The sequence below is a fragment of the Amblyomma mixtum genome, chromosome 10 (genome assembly GCF_055824585.1).
Source record: "Amblyomma mixtum isolate Tamu chromosome 10, ASM5582458v1, whole genome shotgun sequence".
NCBI lineage: Eukaryota > Metazoa > Arthropoda > Arachnida > Ixodida > Ixodidae > Amblyomma > Amblyomma mixtum.
The window spans coordinates 32,703,785-32,720,069 of record NC_143021.1 but is presented as its reverse complement, the minus strand read 5'-3'; the positions used below and the strand labels follow the sequence as shown (position 1 = coordinate 32,720,069).

General features: G+C 43.6%; 1 protein-coding gene across 1 annotated transcript in view; it reads left to right on the top strand.

The window, feature by feature from the left end:
- LOC149325556 (thiopurine S-methyltransferase-like) overlaps nucleotides 1-15,550 on the top strand; it is a 47,264-nt gene extending 31,714 nt beyond the window's left edge. The window contains exons 6-8 of the mRNA XM_089562974.1: nucleotides 1,874-1,965; nucleotides 7,406-7,450; nucleotides 15,441-15,550. Coding sequence (XP_089419100.1) covers nucleotides 1,874-1,965; nucleotides 7,406-7,450; nucleotides 15,441-15,550 — 247 coding nt within the window. The remainder of the gene's footprint in view (nucleotides 1-1,873; nucleotides 1,966-7,405; nucleotides 7,451-15,440) is intronic.
- The last annotated feature ends 735 nt before the right edge of the window (nucleotides 15,551-16,285 follow it).

Sequence of the window (16,285 nt, the reverse complement as noted above, 5' to 3'; positions counted from 1 at the left end):
TATCTACCGTGATACCAGCAGCATTTTGGAAAGAGACAGCGCCGCTTTCATTAATGCATGCTTTAACAGAAGCAAAGAGTTCAGGATGCGGTACTGAATAAAAAAGGTCTTCCACATCAACAGAGAAGGCAAAGTTTAAGTCATTGCTATGCTCAAAAAACTGGGCTACATCCCCTGAACTTTTTGTGAGGAAGGGATCAGTAATAACAAGGCCATTCAAACTTCGCTGAAGGAACCTACTGACGCAATCCTGCCAGGTCCCACCTTCGCTCACAATTGTACGGAAAGGGGTAAAAACGTAGCGCAAAGAAACAAGGACAAAGAAAGACGGACGACACACGGCGCTAACTTCCAACAATGGTTTATTTCAGAAAGGAAAGGTGGTTTTATATCGATATCACAACCAACACGCCGGCAAACCATGCGCTAGCAAAGCGTATCAGCCAGATATGCGAGCTCTTTTGCCAGCCAGTCTCTCTGTGTCCTTGTTTCTTTGCGCTACGTTTTTACCTTTAAAATATGAACCAACAAGCCCAAGCATACACCCTACGGAAAGGGGCTTCAGGCTTATGTGTCTGAACGCTGAAAAATACATTTAAGGCCCAGCTTCCGCTATTAGAAATATCTTTAGCAAGTCTTTGCAGATCCCGACGTTTACACAGTTCTATTGCTTTACTTTTGATCCTTGTTTGTCCTTTTTTTACAGCTACAAAGTTTTTGTTTATGGCCTGTGCTGCCTTATCTTTGTACATGGCTTTTGGCAAAACTACAAAGCCACCAACCTTATCAGCCCCGTTGCGCTAAAAATCATTTATTATGTCTGGAAACCGACACGCTTAGCAGTTAACCCTCTTAAAGTAGGGTTAGAAGTATAATACGCAGTGGTATCCGGGCCAGTAGAGTAAGAGGTCACTTGGAGAAAGACATGAGTCCACTCCATTTACGATGTGAAGGAGGCGGAGCAGAATAGTTATGTGCTATAGAGGGCTGGCATAAGGTGCCCGCCGCAGTGGGGATACTGGGGTAATGAAAAGGTGCGAGGAGCCGGATCAGGCAGGGCGTGGAGTAGGCGGCCGCCATGGAGGTTCTGCAGGTAACCTCACAGAAGTCGTACGGGTGCATTGAAGTGACCACAGCGAATTAATTTCGTATGGGAAAGGAAGACAAGAAATCTACCCAGTGTGATGAAGGCTGTTTCTGGGTGGGGATTTGGTAATATGCCAAGAAAGCCAGGCTGAGGTGAGGTGTAGGAAGGTAGAAGACGATCCTTACCAGATAAGACTGAAGGGACGAAGGAAATGACGGTGGTAACCAGTGCGAGGTCGCAGCGAACGTTGAGAGAAGAGAGATGGATGGAAGTTTTGGTTAAAAGCGTGGTGGCCAGGGACGTTGATGCCGGAGCGAGAGAGAGAAAACTTTATTTACTCAAATTTAATTAAATTAAATGTTAAATTAAGTCAAATTAAATGTCGCTGCCGGCGTTTTCAGGGGTCAGGTCCCTAGTCTAGGACTCCGGTGGTCTTGCTGCCGGCTATACTCGGTAAATCAGCCGTAGCTGGTCACCCTCGTAGTTGCTGGAAAGCGCAGCGTCCCACTGCTCCGCAGTGGCGTTCCGGCACGCGCGTTCTTCCCAGGGACGTCAAACATATTCATGAAAAAGTCTGCAAACTGTAAGCGTAGCGTCAATGTTTCCGTCCACCTAGAAACGATTAGACTACGTGGGATCGGTACGTCTTGATTTTATGGCTCTTTAGTATTGACAAGCTTGGTGCAAAGAAACCTGTAAACCAAATCAGTTAGCTTAGCTTTCAGCGTGGGTAAAACCAGGCACGCAAAATTTGAACGCTCTTTTAAACTACCTCTTTCGCTTTAGATATGCTGCAGTTTTGAAGTCAATACTGGCGCCAGACTTCTCTTACGGTATGTGGTCTATTGTCTACGACGAGTCCCTGCCAGCTGATGCGGGTGAGTTTTTTTAAGGCTTCATTTTAAAATCTGTGTAATCGTTCTCAGAACACAAATTTCGCACATTTATTTCGGTGATGCTGATGTGTATAAAGGTCTAAATTCTGTGAATTGTGAATCTCTTACGGTATGTGGTCTGTTGTCTATACGACGAGTCCCTGCCAGCTGATGCGGGGGAGTTTTTTTAGACTTCATTTTAAAATTTTTATAATCGTTCTCAGAACGTAAATTTTGCACATTTATTTCGGTGATGCTGATGTGCGCAAAGGTTTAACTCTGCCTAAATTCTGTGATTTGTGAAAGTACAAGGCTAATGCAATTTATCACATTTCTTGTACGCGTTTTATGTGTCTATGTACGGCAGTGTCCCAACTCATGTATTCCTTGCTGTACATCATCCCCCCAGCAATGCCTTTGGCGTTGTGAGTGTCTTGGTAGATGAATAAATACAGTTTGAATTAACTGAACGTTTTCCCTGTCCTACCCAAAGAGAAACCGATTTTAAGAATATAGAGAAACAACTTTAACCCCTCGTGGTGGTTCAGCGGTCCCGGCGCTCGGCAGCTGGCACTAAGCTCTCGTTCTCAGTCACGGCGCTATCTCAGTTGAGCAGCAATCCAAATGCCGACGTGTGCTGTTTTGGCAAGTGGTAAACGTTTTTCTGGAGCCTTCCACTATGCTCTCCCTTAAAGTCTATATGCGGAGTAGTGACGTTAAGCCGCAAAATTTGCAGGTGACTATAAGAGCTCCTGTTTTTAGTGTGGAAGCTGTACGCTTCAGATGAAAACCGCAAGGTCGTCTCGCTGCGTAGAATAGCCATCAAGCGCAAGAGCGCGGGGTGCAGCTGTGACGTCATGCAATGCGACACGCCACGCGCGGCGCTCGCTCTCTTTCGCAACTGCGTTGAACAATGAGATTCAATGCTTACCTTGCAGTTTCGCTGAACCATGTGACTCGCAGCTTTTCTGATGAGCTAATAAAACGCGGGGAGCGTTGTTCGATGTTAGCAGACAGCTGTGGAGGAGTAGCGCGCTGGAACTAGTGCTTCGGCTCTGTATCATAGGCGGCGGATTAAAATCTGTTGATTCTTATCGTCAAGAACGTCGACCGGGCGCGTTGTTGATTGTCAGAGCGAGGAAATCTGCTAAGATTGAAGCACAAGCCCATGGAGAACGAAAGGCTCATCTGGAGAAGCAGCAGAGCGAACGACAGAAGAAGCTGGTAGCTTCTTCTGTAGAAACTTCTGCTATGTGAAGAAGGTTCAGCCGGGTTAAATACTAGGCAGCTTTTTTCCCTATTTCTATGTACGCCTAGGAAATATGTATTCTTATGAGCAGCCAGAAAAGTGGGGGTTTTGTTTTGGCTTGTTACTAACGGTGTAAACTGCGCCGAATATATAAGGAAGAAATTTAGTACCCCATTTTTGGTCTTTTGTGCAGCCAAAACAAACGACAGCCTTTGTCAGGGCATTTCAAGTTAGACTGTTAAAGCTTTCAAAACCTCTATCCCGCCGCTTCCCCAATTACAAGTTACGAAATACTTATCATGCAGTCACTATGCGGAAGTTGTGCTGCAACAGCTCGCAACTATAACCGATTTTTTAGTCGTTAGCTCTTATCTGCAGTGTAATGTTGATTAATGGACAGTTTACACCGCCTGTAGAAGTATCTGGATAAACCTTGGCTCTGATAGAGGTGCGAAAATCAGAACCAATGCTCTGTTCACTTTTGCAGTTTCACTCATAGCGAAGGTTACTGAGGTGTTGCAAAGAAGCACTTATTTATTTTATTTATTTATCTGGAGCATTCTTTCAGAAACAAACTGCCTTGGATAAAAGGGCTAAAGGCAAATGCTCTCTGCCTAACGAGGGACCTCTCACCCATACAGTGTTGAGATATGCACAAAAGATTACAACATTACAGAACTGCTAACGCAATAATAAAAGATAAAAAAATAACATCCAATAAAAAGTTTAGTTGGTTCTCATAAGATGTGTGCTAAATGCTTTGAATTGAACAGTTGGTGCGTCTTGGAGGCATTTTCGAACGTTTTAAATGCTGCGATATGTCAAGAAAAGTTGGGTGTGTATTTAGAAATTAAGAGATTAAATGGGTCAGTGTTTGTGTGCCATGGCGGGTAGTCTAAGGAAGTTCTTTCGAAATATGTACCGTGTAGTACCGGTCAGGCGCAAGTTGGTTAACACTGATATATTTCGCATCATTTCGTTTGTAATATGAGTAGCAAGTTTCAGCTCACGTAACTCATTTATTTTTAACACATTACGTCTTGGAAACACCGGGCCCGTGTGTTCCAGCCGCTCAAAGTTTTCGATAAGTCGCATAACTCGTTTTTGAAGAACGATCCATTTGTCAAGTTTAGACTTGTAGTAGAGCCCCAGATTAGTAAGCACGATTTCAAATGTGATTTAACAAGGGCGTATTATAACCGGCACTTTAGCCAGACAGGAAATGGTTCCTAATTTTGTACAGCGTACCAACAGATCTGCATACAGACGCATGTATCTTGTCTAGTTGAGGCGTAAGGCTCAAGTGCTCTCTAAAGTAACTGCCTCGAAGAATTTGCAACTAGAAGCCCTGTCTATTACAGAGTCAATGTATTTAACAATGATGTTTTCGTAATCAGGTTGATTTGCTGTTTTAACTTTCACATATTTTGTTTTGCTCACATTTGATTGCAGTTGATTTACACTTAGAAAAGTGTACAATTCATTTCACCATGTGTTAGTTCGGCATGCCAGAGAAAAACAAGGCAGTGTCCTCAGCGTATATAATTGTGTGAGGGGTATGTGGAATGCGTATAAAGTCATTAATGTACATAATAAATAACAAGGATCCCTGCGGAACACTTTACGTTAGTTTCCCTGCAGGGGTTCAGAAAAATAGTATTTGGGCTTTAGCACACATATAGTTTTCTGTTTCCTCTTCAGTGTCACTAGAGTGCGAGTGTGGAACAGCGTTCAAAAATGGTGATTAAATTTTTGCGCCACCGAAGTATTGCAGTATTCAGTGTGCTATCGATCACATTGTTGGGGCTTCCCATAAGGCTCCTGACTTCGTCCTATATTTTCTAAAGATTATCTGATATTGACGCGAATTTTCTCTTCCAATCATGAGTCTTGACTGTATTAAGGTCAGAGTTGAACTTGTTTCGACTTTTCTTACATGGGAATATGGTGATACGAGGTCTGTTTTTGAAAAGTATCCGACCTTTGGCCGAAGAAAAAATACTGGCATAACTGGAGCGTTGGAAACCTAATCTTCTTCAAAGTAGTCTCCTTGGGACTCCACACACTTCCCTCAGCGGTGCTGCCATTGTTGGAAGTATTCCGAAAAGGCCCCTTTGGGAATCGAGTTTAGCTCAGCTGTCGTTGCAGCCATAATGTCCTCTTTTTTCTGAAATTGCGCTCCTTTCAATGGCCTCTTGATTTTGGGAAACAGCCAGAAGTCGTAGAGGGCCATATCAGGAGAGTAAGGAGTCTGCTGAACTACAGGAGTCGGATTTTTCGTCAAAAAAGTCTGAATCAGGTGCCAGGAATGTGCAGGACCATTGTCGTGATGGATGCGCCAATTTCCTGTTGACCTCAGCTCCGGTCTCTTGCGCCGCGCAGCATCACGTAGACGACGGAGGACATCCCTGTAGTACTCTTTGGTCATTGTTTGACCCTGTGGAGTGCGTACTCGTGGTGTGCCACACAGCGGGAGTCAAAGAAAGCAGTCAGCATCACTTTGATGTTGCTGCGCATTTGGCAGGCCTTCTTTGGTCTTGGTGACGTGGAATGCTTCCACTGTGACGACTGGGATTTGGTTTCCGGGTCGTACCCATACACCGAAGATTCGTCGCCATTGATTCTGGTGTTGATGAAGTCGGGGTCACTGTTTGTGGAGTCCAGCATGTCATGTTAGACTTCAACACGAAGCTGCTTTTGCTCCATCGTGAGTAGCTTCGGCACGAATTTCGCCGCAACTCTCTCCATGGCAAAATATTGGGTGATAATGGAATGTGCAGAAAAATTGCTGATGTCCACCTCTTCTGCAATTTATCGAATAGTCACACGACGGTCCCGCATCACCACAGCGTTCATTTCGACAATGACTAGGTCATTTCGGCATGTTGATGGCCGACCGGAGCGTGGCTCGCTCTCCACCGATGTGCGGCCGTCTTTAAACCAGTTGTACCACTGCTTAACCTCTGTGCTGCTCATAGCATCGTCACCGAAACCTGTCTGAATAATCCGAATGGTTTCTACTTGGTTGCCGCCCTGTTTCCGGTAAAATTTCATGCAGTAGCGCTGCTCCTGTCGCTCCACGATTTTCCTTGCAATAAAAAACCGACGAGAGCACTGCGCACTGCCTCACTCAAAAGCTGCTTCCCAGCGACTGACGCTATCGGCAGGCGGGAAAAAACTCGAGCATGCGCACGAAGTTTCAAGGTCGGCTTATGCAAGCGCGCTTGTTTCATATCCATCAGGTGTTCGAAAAAAAAATAAAGTCGGATACTTTTCTAACAGACCTCGTATAGTTATACATATCATCCCCAAGCCCCGCTCCGTTTCGTGTAGAACGGAGAACTTTCCGAATGACCTGTCAGTAACGCTGTTCTGAGCGAGCTAAACGAACTTATACCCGCAAACTTCCTAATCTCACCCGCCAACCATAGTCACTGACCCCCCCCCCCCCCCCTGCTACATTTGCCCTCACTGTAATTTTCATCATTTATTCAAGCGGATGATCATTCATCTCTTTTCCATTTTATATACCTAGCCATATCTATGTGTTCCAGCTTTCAGATACATTATATTGCCACGTATCATTGTAGTGTCCGTTCGTTCGCGCAAGGCTGCAGGAAAGGGATGTTATCATTTGTGTTCGTGACGCGAGAAGCGACCGGACTAATCTCGATTGATCACAGCCATGCCGAGCTGCATCTACGTGTTTCCAGATTACTCTAGATGATCTCGACCTGTTATCTCGAAGTTTCCTTGCCGGCTTTAAATTGAACGATGCCGCGAGCAGCGGGCATTCATAGTTCGCCGACTGACGAGTGCGTTTGTTGCTTACGCCGCCACAGAGTGATTCACTTCTTTTGCGGGCGCAAGTCAGCCCAAATAAAGAGCTTCGTTTACAAGACCTTTTGGTGTCTTCCTGACCGCTGGACTGCCGTCACTACGACGTGACAATATTTACTTCGCGCTCGCTCTCTTACCCAGTCTGCTCTTTCCCTCGTTCTTAACGTTTCACTTGTCATTGTCCTTGCCACTGCTCTATACTCGCGGCCTGAGTATAAATTCAAGCCGTTTTGTTAGCCTACATATTTCTATTAGCCAATAATCACTTCCTCTTTGGCCTTTGCCAACAGTTTTAACGAACGTTTAATGCGTTTTGAAACCAAACTGATCTTAATTGTTTTCTCCTGTTTACAGCTGCCCCATTGAGCACAAGAGAAGCTGCGATTAAAGAACACTTTGGTAACTACCGCCCGCATTCCATGTCTCTATGTGTTGTAGAATGAGATAATAAGATAACATTTTAGCATCTTCAGATGAACATTAACTATACTCGTACAAAGGAGGTTAGCAAAGAATTTCACAGCAAGCAATTACATATATATATGGTCATAAAACTTGAAGAAATGCCGAATTTGGAGGATTTAGTACTCGCTGAAACAATTTTTTTTTTCTGAAGACTGTCTGAAGTACTAACTGCGCAAGCAAGTCCTCAAAGGCAGGGGACTATTCATATACAAGGTGTTTTACGTACCTTGAACCAAAAAACAAAAATAAGAGGCAAAACCTGACCTCGTGAAAAGTAAGGACCCATTTCTTCCCGACGTGTTGGGGTCCTCTGATTATTTTAAATATACTGACTAATTAGTTCTTGTAAAAGATTAACAATGCGAAATTCTTCACATGAAGGTCACGTGTGTTCAGCTAATTTGTAAAAGAGATTATGAAAAACGAACCGATTTTTGTGGCAACTTCTACGTCGTTTTTTCCGGAATTTAAAGAAATCCTTTGAGATATGAAAAAAGAAAAAAGCCTGACTGCGCTCACGCGCTATCATATTCCAGCGCTCTCAACCTTGTTTAAACGAAACAGACATGCGCAACTGACCGTTCCCACGAAAGCGGCCCCCTCTGAGTTCGAAGGGCTACACAGTGATGCATATTAAAAAAAAAAAAAAAACAGGCTACGTTGAAACAAACGTCTTCGCTGCCTTCCGCTCGTCTTTTTTTTTTTCTTCCTGACGGCTCAATAGAAGTTCCGCCTCAACTGGCTGTCGGTGCCCTGTCAATCACTTATCGCAGATCATGGGGCTTGGTTTCCACGTTCTCGAAGAATATGCTGAGGCGCTTCTAATGCTATGCCGAGAGCGACGGCGGCTGCTCACTTCGAGACGATGAGCACGCACGCTTTGTTCATTCAGAACCCTTTTGGAAACGCTATCACGAGTTTGTTTTATAATTCGCGGGTTTTCTTTATATGTTAGATAAAAGAACCACGTGGCAGATGCGTTGCTAGAAAAAACTAGATAAGCTCTTTCGTAGCCTTCTGTGCAATTTGACGAAACGCAGGTAACTCTATATATTTTTTGCATAATACTCATAGCGAATTAATTAACCACACTGAAGTTAAAATATGGTATCAGGGGCGCCACACGACGAGAAATAATATGTCGGTTCTACCCACCTCCAGTGCACCGCTTTTTTTTTATTCCTTGGTGCAGATTATTCGTATATGAAACACACTGTACAATCTGAGTCACTAGCAATGCTGAGCGCGATTCTTTATGGGGAGTGGAAATGAAAGCCAGTACGAAGTGTAGGTTATAAAAAAAAGAGGGACAGGAAGACCAAGCAAGGCATAAACATGAGCGCTGCTTGATAATATCAATACATATTCAAGAATTAGTGTCTTACATTTGGAAAAATCTCTTTTCGCACAAAAGAAAACATAGCACTTAGGTTTGATGGAAAAAGCTACTAGTATATTCGACAATACAGGTTAATTTTTAGACGCAGTTTCTTGCGGCGCTCACAGTTTTCACAGGAATTGGCATTTTTTATGCGGAAAATGTTTCCCTAGTCTTCGGGGATTTTTTTACATAAGGTAAGAAACGACAAAGGGTTGAGTACTAGATGTCATTCAAGATGTGCTCCACACGTACTTTCTTCAGAATGCAGCGAGGAATTTTATTTCATAAAGCGCTACCAGCTCGAAAAATATTTTCACATAATTCCCGGACCAGTTCCTTCAATAAATACGTAGTCGAGGCACATTTGGAACAGTTCAGTTTCAGGACACGCGCTAACATAAATATTCATCAACGTCGCGTCATGCTAACTCTGAAAAGAAGCCTTCAGTTTTAGGACTGCACTTTTATGACAGGCACGACAACTTTTCCCAAGCAGCTGAGGGATGAAGACGCAGCATCTCGCAGTGACACAAGGAAGAAAGTCCATGAGAAGAAGGCTGAGGTTTTTTTGGATGAAATTTGGCGTATTCCGCTTGTAGACTGCAATACCGCTAGTTGAATTTATGATCGTGTCCGTTATTCCAGCTCGGAGGTGCTGGACAGGTGCGTGGCCGTTCAACAACTTTCGTCGAGCACCTCCGAGCTGGACACGCCTGTCAATAAGCAAGCCTGTGGTGCTTAACAAAGCAGAGGCTGCATCTGGACGTTGTATTTTCTTACCGAGTACCTGTTCCGCGCACTCTCTCCATTTTTTTTTTGGTGTGTGTGTGTGTGGGTCGCACTGCCTCTAATAATTTTTGATACGTATTTTTCTGCTATGTGCTTTGTGCTTCCCACTTACCTGTTCTGTGCCCCCCCCCCCCCCCCTACAAAAGCGGGTGCATTAGCAATGTAAAATCACTCCTGAAGAAGATCGGTCTTCCGATCGAAACCTCTAGTCGAATAAATATGTTTCCTTTAACGAAGGTTATACTTCGCTATATATATATATATATATATATATATATATATATAGGTTGCGAAAGCATGAAGTACTTGACTGCTTACAAGAAAAAATTCAGGGGGCACTTTTGACTGTCTAAACTGGGTAGAGGCGGAAGCGTTTTCCGCACCACCTTCGCTGTTTCTGTGGCATTGGTGGCGTCACATATATTTGAGTACTAATTACTAAGTGATGGCAAATCACTAATTTATTGTTAATTACTGATTAATGCATGAATGCTAATTAACTGCTAATTAATGACGCTTAATCTTCGCCTTTAGGAGTGGAACGCGACAGCGCGTTGTAGCGCTGCCAGGGAGTCCACGGAACGCCACCACCCGTTGGACGCGATGCCTTGCCCTTTCAACGCAACGCTTTTTGAGGAAAGGAAATGGCGCAGTAAATCTCTGTCATCTCGGTGGACACCTGAACCGCACCGTAGAGGAAGGGAGGTGGGAGTGAAAGAAGATAGATAAAGAGGAGCCGTAATGAAGAAAATGAAAATTGTATTTGAGGAAAGGAAATTACGCAGTAACTGTCTCACATATCTCGGTGGACACCCGTCAAAATTCAGGGGGGCACTTTTTTGACCTAAAGTGTGGTCACTGATGTGTGGTTAAGATGTTAAGCTTCGCCCCTAAGAGTGGAACGCGAGAGCGTCTTGCAACGCTGCCAAGGAGTCCATAGAACGCCATCGCCCATTCGGTTCTACGCCTCGCTCGTCGGTAAATTGGTTTTTGAGGAAAGGAAATGTATCTGTCTCTCATTTGTCGGTGGACACCTAAACCTCGCCGGAAGGGAATGGAGGAGGATGAGAGTGAGTGAAGACACCGTATTCACTAGACGCGCCTTTGTTCATTCCGAACCATCGAGCTGGCATGGCGGAGTGGATAGCGTGCTCGTCTCTCACGCCGAAGACCGGGGTTCGATTCCTGAGCTCGGCGAATTTCTTAATCGCTTTTATTTATTTATACGGCCTGACTATACTCCGTTTCATACATAGCTGTCAACGCTGCCAAAGGTACGAAAGTAGTCCTCTGCAAAAAACAAGCAAAATGTATCCGTCCGCCTCACGTCGTGGCTGAGTGGTACGAAGCGCGCGCCTGTGTGTTCATTTTACAAGATGCCAAGGTTCGACTCCCGGCTTTTGTTGTTTTTTTCACTTTTTTATTTTTATTAAAATAATCATTAGATAGAGAGTTGAAACTGTCAAACTCTAATGCCTACCTTGAAAAACACAGCGCTCTTTACTTTGCTTCGAAGGGAAAAGGCACTGTATTGTATTGGCGACGGACGTGATTGCGAAGTGCTTTTCTCGGGCAATGAGCGACTTTTTAGCATGCGGCACACAAGGTGATCTTATTCCAGCAGAGAGACCTTTTTTCTTGAACCTCGCAACTGTCCGAGGGCTCACCCCGGTCACCTCGCCCACAGTTTCGAGAACATCACGCGCAGTCTTCTCCGGGAAGCGCTTCCTTACGCTACAGTAAACGTTGACGATCACCTGCTTGCAGTCTTTCGAAATTTTCGGAGGCTTCAGCTTGGAGAATATGCGAGCAGGAGATGTTTTATAAAGCCGCAGTGGGCGAAGAAAACAAGCGAGTAGGAGATAGCGGCGCCATTTTCGCATTCTCGGAAACCGAAAGACGAAAGCAGACGACATCGCCGGCCGGCCTAGCTGCGAAAACCTGATACAGGAGGAGCCGAAAAAAAACCCAGAAAACTAAGGCACTCTGTTTTGAAGAACATTAAAGAAAAAGCAATCTTTCTGCAAAATAAAACACCATTATCATTATACTGCAATATTAACCAATAATAACTTTAATTTTGAGTTCTTTACTCTTTTCACTTTTGACGCACTACATTACGATGCGGACGAGGAGCGCGAACAGGCGCCGTAGCCTTGGCTGCGTTGACAGCTATGTATGAAACGGAGTATAGTAAAGCTAATTAGGCTAATTGGGTAATTAAGCAATTAACTAAGCTCAGTCCCACTCACTTAGAGCATCACTATACGATCCCTTCAATTGGTTGTATGGTTACTAGCCAAAGTGCAATTGGCCCCGTTTGAAATTCGCGCACTGTGACGTCATGACCGCTTCCACCAATTGAAAAGCGTGACATTTTCTGTCGACAACTGCTGCTTACAACGATGAGACATTAAAGGCTTCCGCCTTAATATATAGCGAAGTATATGCTTCGCTAAAGGAAACATTTATTCGACTCGACGTTTCGATCGGAAGACCGATCTTCTTCACGAGTGATTTTACACTGTTAATGCATCCCCTTTTATAGGGGTGGGCACATAACAGGTAAGTGGGAAACACAAAGCACATAGCAGAAAAATAAGCATAAAAAATTATTAGAGGCTGTGCGACCCACACACACACACACACACAAAAAGAGAGAGAGCGAGGAACAGGTACTCAGTAAGAAAATACAACGTCCTGATGCGGCCTCTGCTTTGTTAAGCACCACAGGCTTGCTTATTGGCAGGCGTGTCCAGCTCGGAGGTGCTCGACAGGTGCGTGGCCGTGCAGCAACTTTCATAGAAAAATGCGAAAACTTCTTCCTTCTCCTGGCCGGGAGAGCAAAAAAATAAAAAATAAAAAAATAAAATCTGACCCTCCAACAGAGAAAGCAGACAACAGAAAAAAAAGAGAAAATGAAAAGAGCAAGGAAGAAAAGTGAAATAGGTAAAAGAAAACCTTTAAAGTAGCGCTTTTTCTTCATACTGATCAATTCGCGCTACAAGGAACATACACACGGAAACACAAACGGACGAAGCGCGAATTGATCAGTATGAAGCACAAACTAGCCCCCGCTCTTGCTGTGCTTTTTCTTCGCACCCAGCAATAATGCACCCTCGCCCGGTTGAGGGGAAGTATTGGAAGGAGTGTAAAAAAATGTAAGCTTACATAGTAAAATTAAAAAGGAAAAAAGAAAAAGGAAAATTGTGGGGCATTCTCGGTACCACAAGGTGAGCACACCCGGCGGGGGGGGGATGGCACAGGTATGGCACAGGTGTAGCATGCAGAAAGGGGTATGACCTCAGACGACTTAGTCAGTGTTGCTTTGTTTAATTTCCTAGGCCTCTGACCTCGGAAGAGAGGTGAGGGTGCCGTAAGTTTCATTAATGCCATTTTGCACTGTGTTGAATTTAAAAATAACATATGATTCTCGTTGCTCGCGCTTACGAGTGTTTTTGAAGCCACTCTGTAGTATTGTTACTTTAAGTTTGTCAAACTCGTGGCCTTTCTCGCGGAGGTGTTTCGAAAGAAGGAGGTTGGGGAGGGATTGGGTATGTGAGCGGTGATTATTAAATCTGAATCGGAAGGAATAGTCTGTTTGGCCTATGTATTGCATTCGACAGTCGCCACACTCGAGCATGTAAACCACGTTGCTGGAATCGCAATTCAGGTCTTCCCGGATAGAATGCTTGAAATTTGAATGGGTGCTTTTAGCCAGTGCCGTGGTTTCCATGTGTTTGCAGACTTGGCATCGGCTTTTTTTTGCATGGTGTGCAACCTACAGCTCTCGGTTTATTGACTGTCGAATGGACAACATGGTTTTGCAGATTTTTTGGTCTTCTATATGTTACTTGGGGGACCGTTGTGAAAATTTTTGAAAGACGTTCACTCTGTTCTATGATATTAGTGTTTTTTTTAGGATGTTGTTAATATTCGGGAAATTATTTGTGAAGGTTAGTATAGATTACAGCGCTGTGATGTTGGCTGAGATTCCTTAATGACATGATTAATATTAGTTGCTTCTGCCTTTTTAATGGCATCGTTGATTATAGAAGACGGGTAATGTTGTTTGTTTAGAGTGTCCCGCATGCGATTAGCATTTTCGTGAAAATCTTCCGATCGTGAGCAAATTCGTTTGAATCTGATGGCCTGTGAGTATGGGATTGAAGCTTTGCAGTGGCGTGGGCGGCTGCTGTTGTAATCAAGATACTGTTGTCTGTCTGTGGGTTTTTTTATAGACACTAGTGATTAATGTACTTCCTTCTACTCGAACCAGAACATCCAGGAAGTTAACTTTATTGGTTGAGTAGGTGTGTGTGAAAGCGATATTGGGATGGATTTTGTTGAATGAGGCGATAAAATGGATGAGTTCGTCCTCGGTTTCTGTCCAAACTATGAATATGTCATCCAGAAAGCGTTTGTAAAAAGCTGGTTTTGTTGGATATGAGGACAGAAAGTCTGATTCAATTTTGTTCATAAATATGTTGGCGTAATTTGGAGCCATTTTTGTGCCCATAGCTGTATCGCTAGTTTGAAGATAATATGAGTTATTGAACTCCAAGGTGTTAAGTTTAAGGACCAAATTTGCAAGTGTCTCGACGGCACTTGGACTAGGGGTGCTATGTATATATATATATATATATATATATATATATAGACAAGGAAAGGGGAATGAGGGGCTCGTTATAAATATGAGAGAAGCCAACAGCCACAGAAACCAAGGGGCACAGGGGATTTTTAGTTTATTTATTTTGTGGTGTTGATCTATTTATATTTTTACTGAATATGTTATCGCTTAAAGCTAATTGATTACAAAAGCAGAAGAAAAAACAACCACATGCCGCCGGTGGGATACGAACCCACGACCTCCGAATTACGCGTCCGCTGCTCTACCACTGAGCTACGGCGACGGCTGTCAAACCTTCTGCTTTCGGGGGTATTTATGTTTACAAATAACCTAGCCTTGGGAGTGTTCACCAATATCGGCAAGATATATATATATATCTTGAAAAAGGACAGGCGCTGTCCGAAACGTCGACTCCCAATAAATGTTTACTTAAAAGAAGCGTTTCTTAATTTCGCATATATATATATATATATATATATATATATATATATATATATATATATATATATATATATATATATATATATATATATATATATATATATTCCTCTGGGTTAAGTCCGTATGTCTATCGTACAGCTACGACACGTTTTTGTTAGGGTTTATATGTTGTTCACACGTCCTGATTTTCCTGGCGCAGTCTCACCTAGTGAGAGGCGTTTCTTCGGCCTTGCAACTGTTGCTAGTGCGCTCTTGTCCTGTTCGTTCTCCCTGTGTTTTTCTGTGTTTTTCTGCGAGGCGTTTTTAGATGGATAATAGCAATAAAAATTGATGCCTGTACATGGGCTAGCAGGCAAGTTCTATTAGCGAAGTACAGCCCTTTTGTGCGAGCAAATATTCGCTGCTTTTTCATATTCGAGGCAACTTAGCTCCAAGCACGAATAGTGGGGCTTATCGGTTTTCAATATCGGCAAGATGCAATCTCTAAGGCAGGGTACAAGTACTGCGGCAGTGTGCAGTTCTCGGAAAGGCCAGGTTACCCAGCGCTACTGGCCGTGTTTATTACTGTGTAGCTTTTCCTGCTGTGCCGAGAAGCAATTACGCAATGCCGAACGACTAATGTTCGACATAAAGCACTACTACTTTAATCGCAATAATATCTGCTTTTTGTGTCCACTCTCCAGGAGACGTCGCCTCGAAGATTCTTCGCGTGGACAGTAGGGTCGTCCCGAATGTTGATTTTCTGTACGGCGCCGGCTCAATCACCGTGACCCTCTGGTGCTTAAGCGCGTGAATGGCACCTGATGACGGTATTCATAATGAATCCTCACCAATAAAGGCAATGACGGAGAATATTTAATATGCTTAACTCGTCAACCTAGACCTGAACCTGTAACTGGTATCTTCTGCAGAGAAGCAACTGCACGGAAGAGGAAATAAAGCTAGTACCTCTCTGCTGCCCACTAAGAGTAAGAAAATTGTCTTACTATGCTGCTTTTCCTTCTCTGCCTTTTCTTTGCATTAAGCTTTCTTCGCTATTAGCGCCAATTCTTGTTAGCATGGGAAAAGAAATTAAAAGTATAATTTTTGCGCTGCCGGATTTCTTTGCTTCAACAGCTCTCTGCCATTTTTTTTTTGCTGTAGCAGACTAAAATACAACCAATAATAATCACCTATGTGCATAAAACGTTGCAGGAAAAGAGCAAAATGCTGACACCCTGGCTATTCGGAACATTTTTCGCGGATTTCGGCAACTGCGCCACATGTCCGAGCACACAATGACATGGAAACTCATCTTTGAGCTTTAAAGATAGCTTTTCGCTGTGCATATTTCTAAATTACGACGAGATGTTTGAAGCTGTTGCCCTTGCTTATCAAAAGGCAATTAAATAACACGAACTGAAGTGGCAGATAATCAGCATTCACTGAAAAAGCTTCGTTGCGAGTAAAAAGGCCTTGTGTGGGACCCGTAGGTCAGTACTGAACCTAATTCATGTTTTTCATGTCACCCATAGTGTCTTTACGATAG